The sequence below is a fragment of the Sesamum indicum genome, linkage group LG2 (genome assembly GCF_026168435.1).
Source record: "Sesamum indicum cultivar Baizhima isolate 11 linkage group LG2, ASM2616843v1, whole genome shotgun sequence".
NCBI classification, from domain to species: domain Eukaryota; kingdom Viridiplantae; phylum Streptophyta; class Magnoliopsida; order Lamiales; family Pedaliaceae; genus Sesamum; species Sesamum indicum.
Window position 1 is genome coordinate 4629910 of NC_142658.1, and position 16612 is coordinate 4646521.

General features: G+C 35.9%; 2 protein-coding genes across 2 annotated transcripts; one reads left to right on the forward strand and one right to left on the reverse strand.

Moving 5' to 3' along the window:
- Positions 1–3256: 3256 nt before the first annotated feature.
- On the forward strand, positions 3257–6805 carry LOC105179713 (uncharacterized). Its single transcript, XM_011103370.3, has 2 exons — positions 3257–6068; positions 6280–6805. Exons 1-2 carry the CDS (start codon positions 3260–3262, stop codon positions 6732–6734), a joined length of 3264 nt encoding a protein of 1087 aa, XP_011101672.1. The 5' UTR covers positions 3257–3259; the 3' UTR covers positions 6735–6805.
- A 1310-nt stretch (positions 6806–8115) lies between these two features.
- LOC105179724 (Thioredoxin superfamily protein) lies at positions 8116–13117 on the reverse strand. Its single transcript, XM_011103375.3, has 9 exons — positions 12823–13117; positions 12565–12630; positions 9738–9818; positions 9595–9648; positions 9444–9512; positions 9024–9086; positions 8776–8858; positions 8609–8674; positions 8116–8496 (listed from the first exon to the last, which is right to left on the reverse strand). Exons 1-9 carry the CDS (start codon positions 13069–13071, stop codon positions 8454–8456), a joined length of 774 nt encoding a protein of 257 aa, XP_011101677.1. The 5' UTR covers positions 13072–13117; the 3' UTR covers positions 8116–8453.
- Between the last annotated feature and the right edge of the window lie 3495 nt (positions 13118–16612).

Consider the following 16612-nt stretch of genomic DNA (forward strand, 5'->3'; position numbering starts at 1 on the left):
TTTATTATACATTTAATATTGATGCCGATGTTCAGACCACTTCACTTAATTAAAGCACCGTCGTAATTTGGAATAAGCATCTAGAACTCAATAATCAACACATATTTAGATAAAATTGTAAATTTAATCCTGTTGGCTAAGCCTACTTCAATAACAATCCTGCACTTTTCGTTAAAAATTTGATGGAATGGCGACAAGTTAATTGCACAGTTGGTCATTTTCAACACATGCCGTTTTGCAAACTTAATTCTATAGAATACGTACAGGACTAAGTTTGCAAAATAATAACAACGAAATACGAAAATGTCCAACTATGCAACTAGTTTGTCCTCATTCAATCAAATTAAATGAAAGAAGGGACTTTTGTAAAAAATCAAAAAAAGTAGAGAATTACTTTTAAAATAAGCTTTATTCAATTGGACTAAATTTATAATTTTGGTCATAAGTTGACATGATTGGATTGAACAATGAAGGAAGAATTCATCATTACAAAATACAAGAAAACTACGTGCACGAATTAAAAACAGGTAGCAAACCTCAGAAAATGACCTTCTCAAATATAGGCCTAAGAGTTTAAGAAATATCATACTAATCACATGTTCAAAATCTACTTGTGGTCACATACAACACACATCCATCTCTAGAGCTGTCACATTTGAAGACGTGGCATTGGCTTCTAAGAGAAGTAGGGGGGCCAATGCAGTAGGAGCAGCCGCCCTACGCTAGCGATATATACATATATATATATATATATCGATGTCTGCACTTGAGTTCTTTAGTCATATAGTATTATTTAAGCGAGAAACCCTATAATAAAAAGATGGGCGCCAAATCTATGGGATTGAAAATTCAGAAAAAAATAAGACAAATCAATGAAACTACAGCATAAGTCCTTGTGAATTTCAAAGGTTGAACATCAAACAATGTATAACAAAGTCCATCTAGACAGAAACAGACAGCATCCTCAATTTTCTCCTAGAGATTGATGGTAGTGTGTGATGTGCATGATTGAGAATAGTGGTGTCGTGGGAATTAAGAATCAAGGACCCCCCATTCACAAATTCTGTTTCCTGGGTGGGGTAGAGATACACAGTACTGCAAATTGCAAGAAGCAAGTGGAGAGTGTAATTAAATGGACACCAACTCAGAATTAAGTAGTGATTATCACAAATGTCATAATCAGTGAAGGAAGTGTTTATCCTTTAGCTGTAAAGCATGTTGTACATATGTAATTGATGCCTAATCTGTGACCAACATCCCTCTATGTGCATAGTACATATAAGGATATTTTAGTAATATTAGCATCCTTGGTACAAGAGAGAAAGGACAGAAGAAGAGAAGAAGAGAGATGTATGGAGATACTCTAATATTAGTCATCACAACACATAATACAGTATTTTTTTTTTTTTCTGTTGAGATCTTCTATCACATTGGTTTCATATTATTTTAACTAATAACGGTAAATAAATTATAATAACTCAATTCGATAAATTGAAAAATATCTCTATTCAATCAATACAGATTTGTATGTATAATAACTCACGCAAAGTAAAATATATACACACACTCGACAAAACTAAAATCTATAATCTTAAATTTATATATGAGACCTCAACTTTAACTTTAATCATTAAACTAGGACATCAACGTTGTATGACACCATTATGTGCAGTAAAAAATAGGTCGGAAGATCCTCCAAGGTTTCGCTGGAATTTCATTGAACAATGTTTGCGCAGGCTGAAAGCTGAATTAAATTTTTTCATCTGCATTTAGTATAAAATTTCCTTGACAAATTGATTCAAGCCCATAGTTCCGACTGGATTTGGTAGCCCAATTTCTCGCTTAGCAGGGCCATGCTGGGCCTAAGCCATCGTCCACATATTCACATAAACTTTCTTCTCTGGGATTTTCTGAATAAAAGTTAAATTTAACCTATCAATTACATTATAAATATTATTTTTTATTGATCATTCATTTTAAACTGTATTTCGAAAGTGTGATGTAATTATTGCTATGTAGTTAACTTTGACAAATTTTTTTATATTAAAAAAAAAAAAAAAATTATTAAGCAATTGTTGCGCGTGCGCTTGCACGCACATACACAGACAGTAAATGTTGCCTTCAGAGTCGCTTTTAAACCACCGGAAAGAATGAAGAGTTGATATCAGGAAACAATCCAAATGGGATAATTGCAAATATAGTTTAGCTGTCAGCACACATGGTGGAGGCATCCCTTTGCCCCACACTCAGTCTTCCATTCCCACCTCACATCAAGCTCATACCATCAATCACCTAAATATCAGCACACTAAATTGCATTAATCAATCACAGTTGAAGCAAACAAACAGACTTATTAGCAGAGAAGCTTTTGCAAAGATACTGTGATCTTCTTGGCCAACCCCATTATCAGACAGACATAAAACTAAACAGAAAGTGACAAAGGTGTCTTGGGAAGGTTCATGCATGTGGGAAAGCAAGAATGGGCTTCTTTTGTTGAGGACTAGGAGTGCTGTACTTTGATCTCACCTCTCGTTGTAAGGCCAACCTTTTCCCACAAAAAGCAGATTTTCATGTCTTCTAACACTTTTGCTCTGGGGTCTTCACATCTGTATGGTGCCAAATTATTTTCTTGGACAGATTATCTCACAAGAGAACTGTAATTTGTACAGTAGTAAAATTCAAGGTTGTTGGTTCTGTATGTTGTATTCGACTTTTATATTTCATCTACTATTCTATCGTTGAGATCAAGTCTCAAGTTACATAAGATGACAACTTCAGATAATAAAATAGCAAATACGACAAACAAACATTACGACTAGGAAGACACATGAAACGTAGTCGTTGTAGTTCTTACTCAAAGATTTGCTGAAACAATTTCGACAATATTTCATAGCAGAACAGCTAAAGATAGAAACGAGTCAGTTGCGGGCAAGAAAGATTTATTCGGAACAGGTGGAGAAGAAAAGGTCTTGGCTTAGGATGGAAATAACAGAAAATTGCGGGAACATATATTTAGAGCACTTGGCACATTAGTTCCATTCAGCTTGTCTGGGCTGTCATAAGGTGCCAAAATTGCTGAGATGGGCATTCTTGTTCAACCTCAGTAAGGAAAAAAAAAGTTGAGATTTTCAGTCATTTTATATTGCAAGAAATCTGAGAGACAGGGGCCCAATGACTATGATAGAAACATCATTTCATGCAACTTGTTCTTACAGTAGAAGAGGATGAAAACTAGCAGTAGGAGGGCACAAACCTCATCATGCCAAGCAAGGCTATTACCTTATTCCTTTTGTTCCTTAAGATATGCTTATTCTCCACCACCTCTGCTCTGAACCAAGAAGGCCTTTCTCTCCTGACATGGCTGTCAACCTTCAATTCTTCCTCTTCTGCTGCTTACTTCTCTTCATGGAATCCCTCTGACCGAACTCCATGCAAGTGGGATTACATCAAATGCACCGACGACGAATTTGTTTCCGAGATTACTATTAGCTCTATCTATCTTCCCACCACATTTCCAGCTCAGGTCTTATCCTTCAACTTCCTTAAGGTTCTTGTACTCTCAAATGGCAATCTCACTGGTGAAATCCCATCCTCAGTTGGGAACTCTTCGTCCCTCATTGTTTTGGACCTCAGTTCCAACAATCTGATGGGGATCATACCAGCTGAAATCGGAAAACTATCAGCACTGCAGCAATTATCATTGAACTCAAACAACTTGCAGGGAGAGATTCCAAAAGAAATAGGAAACTGCACCCAACTGCAGCAGCTTGAACTGTTTGATAACCAGCTTGTTGGAAAAATCCCCATTGAAATCGGCCAGTTAACGGATCTTGAAATCTTTCGAGCAGGTGGAAACCTCGGAATTCATGGAGAAATTCCGGCTCAGATATCAAACTGCACAAGGCTAAGCTTTTTGGGACTTGCAGATACTGGAATTACAGGTCAGATTCCGCCTACTTTAGGATCACTGAAGAATCTCAAGACTCTTTTCGTATACACAGCAAACCTCACTGGTTACATCCCTCCAGAATTGGGTAATTGCTCAAGCTTGGAGAATTTGTTTATCTATCAAAACCAAATCTCTGGAGAGATTCCAAGACAAATTGGCTTTCTCAAAAACCTCAAGAGGCTGTTATTATGGCAGAACAATCTAAGAGGAACGATTCCTGGAGCTCTTGGAAACTGTTCAGGTTTGACAACAATTGATCTCTCTCTAAATTCTCTGACAGGAGGAATCCCTCCATCTTTCCAAAATCTAGCCACACTGGAGGGGCTTCTTTTGTCAGACAACCACATTACTGGAGTTATACCACGATTTATTGGCAACTTCTCCAACTTGAGGCAACTTGGATTGGACAACAACAGCATTTCTGGAGAGATTCCATCCGACATTGGGCTACTAAAAGAACTCACTCTCTTCTTTGCCTGGCAGAATCAGCTCCAAGGAGAGATACCAAATGAGCTAGCCAACTGCAAGAAACTTCAAGATTTGGACCTCTCTTATAATGCCCTCACTGGGCCAGTTCCAAGGTCTCTATTCAATCTCAGGAATTTATCCAAGCTACTGCTGATTTCGAATCAACTTTCTGGTAAAATTCCCGCTGACATAGGCAATTGCAGCAGCTTAACCAGACTGCGACTGGTATCAAACATGTTAGATGGTGAAATTCCCTCAGAAATTGGGAAGCTGGGGAATTTGAGGTTTCTTGAGCTGTCTAAAAATCAGTTTACTGGAAAAATCCCACCAGACATAGGAAACTGCAAACAGTTGGAAATGGTTGATTTGCATGGAAACAAGCTTCAAGGAGTTATCCCTCTTTCTTTTGTGTCTCTGCTTCAAGTGAATGTGTTGGATCTTTCCATGAATCAGATATCAGGTAACATCCCCGAAAGCATAGGTAACCTCACATCATTGAACAAACTTGTGCTGAGTGGAAATAAAATCTCTGGTTCAATTCCTCGATCACTAGGCCGCTGTAAGAATTTGCAGTTTCTTGATGTGAGCAGCAACAGTCTCATTGGTTCTATCCCAGAGGAAATTGGTGATCTGCAGGAACTAGACATACTCCTAAATCTGAGTGCAAATTGTTTAACAGGACCAATCCCGGAAAGCTTTTCAAAATTTTCAAAGCTTGACAACATGGACATATCACACAACATGTTGGTAGGAAGCCTTCAAGTCCTCAGCAACCTAGACAATCTTGTCTCTTTGAATGTTTCATACAACAATTTTTCAGGTTCCATTCCCAATACTAGATTCTTTCAGGATCTTCCTAATGCAACATTTGCTGGTAACGAGAAGCTCTGTTTTACCAAGAGCAAATGCCAATCCACTGAAGACATCCATAGAAGGAAATCCGTCAGAAATCTGACTATCCTTGTTGTGATCATTGTCATCATTGCATCAATTATCGTAACTGCAGGAACAATCTTCTACAAGCGAGCTCGAGAAACAATGTTAGAGAAAAGTGATGAAGAAAAAGGACTTCAATGGGATTTCACCCCATTTCAAAAGCTCAACTTCACAGTAGAAGATGTGGTAACAAAACTTTCTGACTCTAACATTGTGGGAAGAGGTTGCTCAGGAGTTGTTTATCGTGTTGAGACCCCAACGAGACAGGTCATTGCTGTAAAGAAACTATGGCCGAAGAAGAAAGGGGAGATTCATCAAAGGGACTTATTTTCTGCAGAAGTCACAACACTAGGATCAATTAGGCATAAAAACATAGTAAAGCTTCTAGGTTGTTGTGAGAGTGGAAAAACCAGACTGCTCTTGTTTGATTATATAAGTAACGGGAGTTTGGCAGGATTGCTCCATGAGAAGAAAATATTGCTAGACTGGAATGCAAGGTACAATATCATAATGGGAGCAGCTCAAGGTTTGGCTTATCTCCACCATGATTGTATCCCTCCAATTGTTCATCGGGATATCAAGACCAACAACATCTTGGTTGGTCCACTGTTTGAGGCTTTTCTCGCAGATTTTGGTCTAGCAAAGCTAGTAAGTTCTCCAGACTCTTCAAGAGCTTCAGACAAAATAGCAGGATCATATGGTTATATAGCTCCTGGTAAGTACGCTTTCTTGAAAAAAACACTTTTTTTCTGTGAGGAGGGGCACCTTATTTAAGCAAATATAAGAATGGATTTCCTGAATTTGACATGGGCTATAGAAGAAGTTGTTAATCATGACTACATCAAATATGTAATCCTACAAAGATATCCTCTCAGTAGAAGATGCTTGACTGTATATGGATAATAAAGGTTCATTCCTTATTGCAGAATATGGATATAGCTTGAAGATTACAGAAAAGAGTGATGTATATAGTTATGGGATTGTGCTTCTAGAGGTCCTAATGGGAATGGAACCGACTGATTCCCAAATCCCAGATGGCAAACACATTGTCACTTGGGTTTATGAAGAACTTCGTGAAAAACACAGAGATTTCACATCAATTGTCGATCAACAGCTACTCCTACATTCAGGCACACAAACAGAAGAGATGCTTCAAGTACTGGGGATAGCTTTACTATGTGTGAACCCTAACCCTGATGAAAGACCTACAATGAGAGATGTAATTGCAATGTTGGAAGGGATCAAACATGAAAACGATGAGTTTGAGAAACCTAACTCTCTTAGCAAAGAAATGGCCTCAAACCCAAGAGCTGCAGTTCATTGTTCTAGCTTTTCCAAGTCATCTAAACCTCTCATCATATCACAATGTCATTCTCTGTAGGCAGTTTTTGTTCTGTATCTGGTTCAATTCAATCTTTTCAAGCAAAAATGAATTTCTAAAGATTCTTTGTACTCCAAGCTTTAGTTGGATTTCATGTTGATCTCATAACTTTATAGACTACAGAAGTCTTATTTCAACATGATGTACCACACCAGATTGGTCTAGTTACTACATAAGTGAGACAAAGTAATAGTAATTAACAATAATTATAGGCTACATTCAACATAAAACTGTCTATATCTTGTTAGCCAACAAGTGGCATTTTCCAACTGGGGCCTAAAAAGGAATGGTAGTTTTCACTTCCATGCAACCTAATGTGAACAAGCCGAGATAACAAAAAGCAATGGTGGTGACAAAGTCTTGGTTGGCAGTACCCTAATGAAACATGCATTATCGGAAGCAAATACACCATTATTCTCCATCAATCAGTCCAAACGTGTCTCCCAGAAAAGGTGAAGTGACATGCATGTTCCTGAAAGCTGCATTTGACCGGGCCCACAGAACTATGTTATGCTATCAAAATGTTGTGGTTCAGGTTCCACTAGTCAATCTACACGCTGGTTGAAGGGTAACTAATTTAATTTAGAATCCTCCAAATCCTAAGGAAATACAACTGCAATTTATCCCACATCTGTCATTGTTTTTATAATATGTTCAAGACAAAAGACAAAATATCCCCTATGCATATATTATTTAGCATTCATTCATTCACCCGCGCTAATAGGCCCGTAGACTTTGTGCAGTCCTCTTATATTTGAGATGAGCTTAGTTTAATTTGAACACTGCCAAACTTGACCAGTATTAGGCTCAAGCAAATTGTGAGTTGAGTGTGGACCTGTAAGAGCTTAGCCCAACTTAATGGACCCAACTCGATAGTAATATAATTAGGCAGTACGGTTAGTTCTGAAATCAATTTATTCACTTAATTCGTTAATTTCAATTCAACCAATGGAATTTAATTATGTATGAATAGCCTGATATAAGCCCAGAACTCTCATTAATATGAGCAAGCGTGGGAAAAGAGAAAAAACAATTAATGTGTCATAGAAGAGAGTTGAGAATTGATTTAGATAATACCAAATCATGTTATATAAAAGCAAATTGGCATATGGACAGCCAAGATACACAACCATCTTGCAATAGGAGTCATCAGAACTGTAGTCATATCGAAGGACAACAAATAGATTTCTCCCGGCTGCAACAAATTGATTGGACCTTCCAGAACATCAAATAAAAACTGCTCTATGAGTTCACTTTCTTATTTTATTGACTAGATTAGATGCAGAAAGTGTTATCAACAACTGGTGAAGCAAAATATTGTTATCGCATAAAATCCAGTACAATGTAATAATATAAAGAAATGAGCATGGCCAAGCAACAATTATCTGGACATCCATCTTGTAATGAAATAACCATGAGGTTAGAGAGGAAAAAAATGAATCTTAAACTAGTGCATCTCGAGCACAAGTCAGATACAGGCTAAATATTATTAAAAAAACATTGAATAATATGAATCAGAGCCACCACCAGCCAGTCTATAGTTAAATTCTGGAAATGAACTCACAAAGATGTGGAAAATGACCACAGAAAACTAACGTTGGAAGAGGAATCACTGTGCTCTGATAGTCTAATGATACTCAGCCCCATTACAAAGTTTAGCTCATGCACCTGAAAGCAAGCCTGAGTCTGGCTTCTTGAAGGTAATTTAGACACCTCCAGTTATGCCTTTACTTCTGGGTTCCACTTTATACTGCATCCAACACTGGTCGTAGAGAAATAATATGATCTTAGACTTACTCCTAATTCCATAATACTCGCTATGATGATAGGATGTCAATTGTAAAACAGGGACAAAGATTAATTAGAAGGCCTACCTGGGCTTTTGAATAGATGGTACTGGTTGGCCACTTAAAACACTGTCTATAGCTAAGCTCAAGTCCCTACATTAAGTATGTTAAGTATATGTTACGAACATATGATTGGTATCCATTATATGATTTTTACTATTGGTATATTTCTAAACTTAAAAGTGCAGAGCTACCTTCCTGTGATGGGCATGTTATTACTCGGCCGTGAATCATCAAATTGGCCATGGTAAACTAACTCAAATGGCCTACGACCATCCTGTCACCAAAGTAAGAAAACACATCACCACTAACAAATCAAATCTTCCAAATTTATAGGTCTAGCTGAAATTAATATCTTTTTATCAGGAACAAGCAGTCATTAAGATCTCCAAGCTGGTCAGGCAAGAATAAGTCACTGCTTATTAGCAAAGGTAAGGATTACCTTTTTAAATAAGAAAAACTCAGGTGTGCAAACAGCTCCAAAGTTTCTTGCAACATCTTGAGACTGCAGATGAATGTACTGCTAATTTAATAGCTCTTCTTGTGAAAGAAATGCGCCTTAAATGTCACCATATGACATGCTGGACGGTAATGATTATAGGCAATAATTCAACATCAAGAATCTAGAAATATACAAGGTAAGAGTACAAATATGTAGTAAGAAATTTGGTTTGTATGATCAATTCTGTGTTAAAGCAGTAATAAGACAACAAGAAAGGCAAGAGATCGGGCAAACACTATGCAATATTACATGCCACTAAGTGCAATAATAAACCACATAATGACAGCCAAAGATGAATAGGATACATGACATAGCAGATTCACTTGAAAGATGCAGAGGCTGGACTTGATGAACCCTTACCTCATCATAGAGATATGGGAAAGGATAGTTAAATATCTTAGCTTCCTCGGCCATGAATTCAGGTCCGTCCTGTGAGGAACAGGTTAATGCTGGATGAATCATTCAATGGCTTCAACACTGGTCAAATTTGAAGACAAAAGGTCATCTGAACCTGTGGATGAGTAGTTATGGAATTGGAAGAAATTGCTACTACTGCAAGCCCTTTCTGCCCAGAGACATTAACATCAATTATATTTGTGCTATTTCTGTTCCAAAACAACAAAAGTGTATGAGGGTCACCATATAAAAGTTTACCTTCATGTAGAAATTTGAAAGCTTTACAATATCTTTCTTCAAATGTTTAACGAATGGACAATGGTTGCAGATGAACATTACCTGCACAGGAAAATGTTTATAACAAAGACAAATCAAATTCCACATACAAAAGATGGAAGCTAAATAAGTATGACAGGTGCATCTAGGCATCCCCTTCTTATTCAGGCAAATTTTTATCTAATATGACCAGGGACCCCATCTTTCCTTCAAAAACCCACCATTCTACATAATATGGAAATGTGTCAATTTGCATCAGAAATATCATTGTGGATATAAGTCCAGAAAGAGCACCGAAATAAACCACAAGATAATCCTATAGGTGCCTAATTTACATGCTCATAGTGATAAGCCGCAAATATTTTATAATTGCACAATGCAAACAAACTGATAACATGCTCTGTAATTATAGAATGCAAATCTATTTCAAGTTAGCACCCCTTGACTGCTAAACTGTTTGGGACATTTTGGTCATCTTAATTCATGGCATTCATGGGTCAACTCAGAAAAATAGGTTAGTACTTTTGACATTTATGATCACTTTGATAAACAAAACATGCTCAAGTTAAAGGGAAGGTCCTTCAATAATGTAATGAGAATGTTACTTCAAACCTATTCAAATACTATTCTCAAAGTTAGAAGTAATTCTAATCTTTTTGTCATACAATTTCATGATCCGTCCTCATACTACTAAAGAACCCATAAGTGACCACATAACTACTTGATACAATTTCTCCGGCCTTTTATTCATTATTTCATAGGGGATGAAACTACTTTTTCGCTATGACACGACCCTTGGCATGATCTTGGTCCACTCATCCAATAGTTTCCGCAGGGCCCTCAACTTACAAACACTATGGAGACGGACAAGGTTGCGGTTTTCCTTCTAGATGGGCAATGGTGTTGGCCCTCTATCACTGACACTCACTCCCTACAGCTCTTGCATTCCCTTCCATCCATCCATGGAGGGGCTGATCGTATCCTTTGGCGGTCAAGAGATACACAACTAACAGTTTCTATGATGATTCGTTCACTACGGTGTGAAGGGGCCAAGGTACGCTGAGCTTCACTATTGTTGGGCCGCTTCAAAACCCCTAGACATGCTTTTGTGTTATGGCTGGCAATCCTTCGTAGACTCTCTACTATGGATAAGTCTTGGTTGGCTCATCTTAATAATTCCTGTGTACTTTGTTCTAATGGTGCTGATGAGACCCATGATCGACTTTTTTTTCACTGCACTTATTCGCGTGGCTACTTGAGGGTGATTCAACGCACATTTCGGTTCAATTGGCCAAATCGAGTTTGGGCTGCTCGCAGATGGAGAGGCAAAAACTATGTTTCAACGGCCTATCGCGCTCTTTTGGCCTCTTGTGTGTACCATATCTGGCGTGAGCGCAACATTATGCGATTTGATGGAGTACATAGAGATACACGCATTGTGGGTGCGCTGATGGTTCAAGATGTGCAGGAGAGGATTCTTAATGTAGAATTACCTACTGCTATTAGCACTTGTGCGCTTTATCGCTTATGGCGGTTTCCTCGACTATGGCGGATTCCTTGGCCTATCGAGGAAACCGCTTAGATTAAGCAAGTTGTAATGTACTATTGTACTTTTTTTTACTTAATGAAAATTACCTTTACCGGAAAAAAAAAAAAAAAAAAAAAAAAACCTACTTGATAGTTCTCTTGGCCACCTAACCTTATTATAGAAGATTGACAAATGTGATTACACTACTCAGTCTCATTTTGATCAAGTAAAAACATACTAAAAAAGATGCAGAATTAAAGCGAAATCAAAGTTATTAGGGATAATTACACTCCTCTCTCCTCAGGTTGGTGTAATTACACGTAAACTTTCTGTGTTTGGAAAATTACATCTAGCACCCCTGAAGTTTGCTTCCATCTAACAAATAAGTCCCTTCGTTAGTCAAAATTCACTGAATATGCTGATATAACAAAAGAATCAGAAAAAAATTTATATTTATTCCTAGGGGTGTAAATGATTCGAGTCGAGCAAAACATATTATTGTTCAAGCTTGTTTGAATTATTATCGAGCTTCAAAAATTGTGTTCGAATATGGTTTGATTAATATTTTAGTCGAACTCAAACGAGCTTTAATTGAATCAAACTCGAGTCGAGCTCGAGTAATTTGATATTTTTAAGTATATTTTACTATTTTTGCACTAATCGAATCAAGCTCGAGCCGAGCTCAAAAGTTTACCGAATTAAATTTTTGTTCAAGTTTGGTTTGTTAAATTTAACAAATCAAGTTCAAATGAGTTTTTATCGATTGATTTCAATCGGGTATCGAATAGTTTGATTATTGTTTCGGTCATATTACCCCCTATTGACTTATTATTGATTTTTATAGTATGGCAAATTCAAGCATTAATACATGTGAAGAGATATATCTTCACCGTTATAAAGGTAGTTTAGTTCGAAAAAAATTATTTGATCTGCAATAAGTCAGTAATAATCAATCGAGGGTATTTATTAATTTTCATTCAATTTTTTTTATTAATATTAGCAAATTTAGTGAATTTTGACTAACAATGGAACTTATTTTTATTAGATGAAAGCAAATTTAGGGATACTAAATATAATTTTTCAAATGCATAGAGATTTACATATAATTACACCAAAATTCAAAAAATGAGAGTGTAATTATCCGAAATTATTATAGACGACGGACAAAAACAAGTACATAAGTCGGTCTCATTTTGATCAAGTTCACATTACAAGAGATGCAAAAACAAAGTAGATTCCAAATAATCAATCCCTTTACACAAACAAGAAGAATATCATTACCAGCAATGCTGGGTAGGATTCAAAGTCGTCCAGTTTCCACACTTTCCCCGTGAGCGGCTCCGGAAGCTAAATTTCAAATTCCCAACAGGAAATAAATAAATATCATCAAATAGAAAATTGAGACCTTAAAATAAATTTCGGTTCTTGCATTGTCCTAACACTCTTTCTATCCATCAATTGCAGTAAGACTGGACGACAAGTCGAGTTACCAATTCAATCACCTTCACACCCACACACGAAAAAAACAAACACACACACCTCGAAATCCGGTGCTCTGAAACCAAGAGTGACCCCTTTGGACTCGGTTCTGCCAGCTCGAATTACAAGCTTTCTCGACGGCAGCACAGTGGTCCTGCACTGCAGAGAATTCCAACCCATGCTCGAGTAGCATTTGGACGATGATAGAGAAGCGCAAAGAGTTCTCCTAGCTGATAACGAGGGAAGGACGGCGAGCAAACGCCCACAGACGCCGACTGATGACGCGGTGACCGTTAAAACACCCGCCATTGCCAATGAATTTGTCCCCTTCTCCAAAATTCTGGCATCCGTTTCTCACCTTATCTGTCTAAGCAAGGGCACTATTGTCATATACTCAACAGAAATGGGCCGACCCATTTCCAAATTTAGCCCACCATGGTCTCAGCACTTTGGGCTGCCGCCAAGAACGGACAATGATTGGATGTAACGTCAGCCCAATTACGATATCATACAGTTATTTAAAAAATAAAAAAGTTGCAAGTAACTCCTGCAATATTATAAATGAACAAATTACTTCATATAAAAAAATAACAATTCATTTAGTAAAATAAATTAATTAACCTCCCTATCTTAAATTGTTCTATTTTAAAAAATATAAAGGGTAAATTGCTATTTTTTTTATAAGGTAGTAATTTACTCATTTACAAGATTACATGGTGTATATTGCTATTCACCCCTTAAAAGAATAATAATTTAACATGGATAATTGTAAAATCTAATTAATCAGTATTAATAAAATTACAATAATTAAGAACAAATTTTTTGCAATTCTTCAGTGCTATATTCATGGTATTAACGAAAATTTGTCAATAATTTAATTTAAAATTGATTATAAAGTGTTGGGTACTCATACTTATTTTTTATTAGTAATTAGTGCGTACAATTCTTCAAACTTACATCAGTTTTTACTATTATTTTCTAAAGAATCTTGAATTAATACGCCCTATTTTGTGAATAATAATCCTGGGAATCTCATCATGTTCACACATTTTAATATCAACATATCGAATAGAATTAATGGACAATTAAATATACATATGATGCAGCCAGTGGGATGACTCACTTTGCATCATGCATCACTCTAGTTTTTTTCCCCTAAGATAGAAACAATAAATATATTATTACATTAATATTTGAATAAATTCAACAATTAAGTAATATATCATTTCAATCAATTTATTAATATAATTAAAAATTATAAAATAACAAATTACAATAAATTCACGTAAAAGTGCAATAAACACCTATATATTCAAGGCGACTCGAACCCATCGACTTTGGTTATCATCATTCATCACTGCGTAATATGCCTGATAACCTGAAAAAGTTTTACCAAACGATTTTTTTTTTTTTTGAGTTAATAAACTGTCGAGCATCTTATTAGAGGTTTTGAAAAGTTTATGAGTCCAATCAAACACCTTCTTAATCATATTTAATCAGTTACACAATAAGTATTATTCTTGCTACGACGTTGCTCATTCTTCATAAATTATAGGGTTAAATATATTTTACACATTTGAAATATGCATTTGATCGTATTTACACTCTTAAAGTATGAAAAATAACAAAAACACCCCTAACAAAATAGTTCGGCATTGAGTTTGAGTAGCTTATATATTCACTTCTCACTCTCAAGGAAAGCAGGACATAATAATGTGAGTGATATCTTTCTTTCGTTGAGGAGACTGTAGCCTAAACTGAAATGAATTCTTATCGATTTTTAACACCAACTCCCTTTATAAACTCTTCTTAAAAAACATTAGGGCGGGGAACTGAGGAAGCTAAGTCGAAAAGGTGGAGCGAGAACTAGAAATCGGACTAGGTTCATCAATGCCCTCAAACCCAGTAGAAAGCTTTTTCTAGTGTTTAGCCTCTTTCTAAAGAAGTAGTTTTGGAAGCATATAAGTCATTCAAGATCCTCGTCTGCACTTAATGTGGGATGCTTTGTCTACATTATCCATCCTCTAAGTGAGGATATGGAGGGGACACATGACCTCGTTCCCACAGACGGCGTCAAATGACACTGCTTGCGACTCGATCGATGCCTCGTCGCTCAAAGTATTGTCCACTCTAGTTTTGTATTAGCCTCACGATTTATCCTTAAAAGGCATCTCGTTAGGGAGAGAAGGTCTTGGGGTTTATAGCCATTCAAACTTGTCATCTGTAGTCAATTAATGTGGAACGCTTACCTATATTATTAATAACTACAATTTATATTTTATGTAAGTAATTAATTAAAAGCCAAGCAGGTGACCTAAATTACGTCATGGATGACCTTCATTACAATAACTTCAAATTTGAGTTAATTGTCATACATATAAACTATATAATAAAGTAGTATTTAATAAAACTGTATATTAATTTCCTGTATATGATGTAATCTCAGTTTAAAAATGTTGAGAATTGGTAAGTGGGACTTCAATTTTGACAAGTTAATGGGGCAGAAACTAATGTGAAGCTTATCCTTAATCCTGCATCGATCACAAAACATAATTATTCTAATGACACGGAATCTTTTTGTCTGAAAAGCCCACAGTGCTGTTCTAAAATGCTGTATTAATTTATACCAACCAAACTGTAACCGGTTAGTTACAAATTGAAAAACACAATGGAAGAATTGTTGGCGGTCCACAAAAATCAATCAGATTATATGATCATAAAGTCAGAACAAAATAAAAAAAAAAAAAAAAAAAAAACTGTGGGGATAATTTTGATGAGATTGATGAATGTTGGATATTTAGCAACATCAAAAATCAGAAAGAAAGAAAGGAAACGATAAAGGTTGATGCATGTATGGTACCGGCCAGCAGGTGGAGTTTGATATTTAAAAAGACAAAATCTTGGTTAAGATCTAATTTAGGTCAGAGACATAATTATTATTTTAATTTGCAATTGGTGAATTGATCCGAATATTGCAACAACTAACAAAGTCGTCGAAATGGGTTTGGGGTTTTGGCAGAATTTAGGTGTGGATGTATGAAGATTCTGAACAGCAAGCATATAAATGTTATGGATAATTAAGCAGCTGGCGGCATGACTTGCGACAAACAATATTAGTGCAACAACATTAACCACGTATTAATATTTAGAGAGAGGTTGATTCACTGTACTCTCTCTCTCTAGAATGTTTTGTCCGTTGACCTCAAACCCCAACTTTGGGTTGATTATTGATTTCAGATCAACTCCATCTGACCACCAAATGTCTACGCATAATGATATATTTTTATTTTTTTCTTCAGATTTTGATGTTGACTCTATTCACAAAGCCAAAAAGAAAAAAAAAAACAAAAAAACCCATAAATAGTAACACAATATACGAAGATATTAGGTTTAACTACACAATATTTTTTAATCTTTTGCCAAAAGGGTAAATTATATTTTGCTTCTTCACATATTCATTTTTGGTCCCTAATATTCACGTTACACGAATTTTGGTTCCTAATTTTTACAAATTTGATCCAAAATTTGTCAGTAAAAGCAAATCTATAAGAATTTATAATCCAAAATCATGGTACATGAATATTAAGAATCAAAAGTAAATAAGTACGGTATATAGGGATCAAAAATGTAATTTATCCATTCTTTTACAATGAAAGAGGAAAATTATGAATTTTTATTTGGCTTCAATAAAAATATATAGGAGGAATAGATTTAAAGTAGTAGTTTTTGTTCTAATTTAATAACCCACAATTATAATTTTTCTTTTTTACTTACTTTACCCCACATTCCTTTCTTATATACTTGTTTCTTTTTCATCACGTTACTACGTTTTGTGCCTTTTTATAATTAT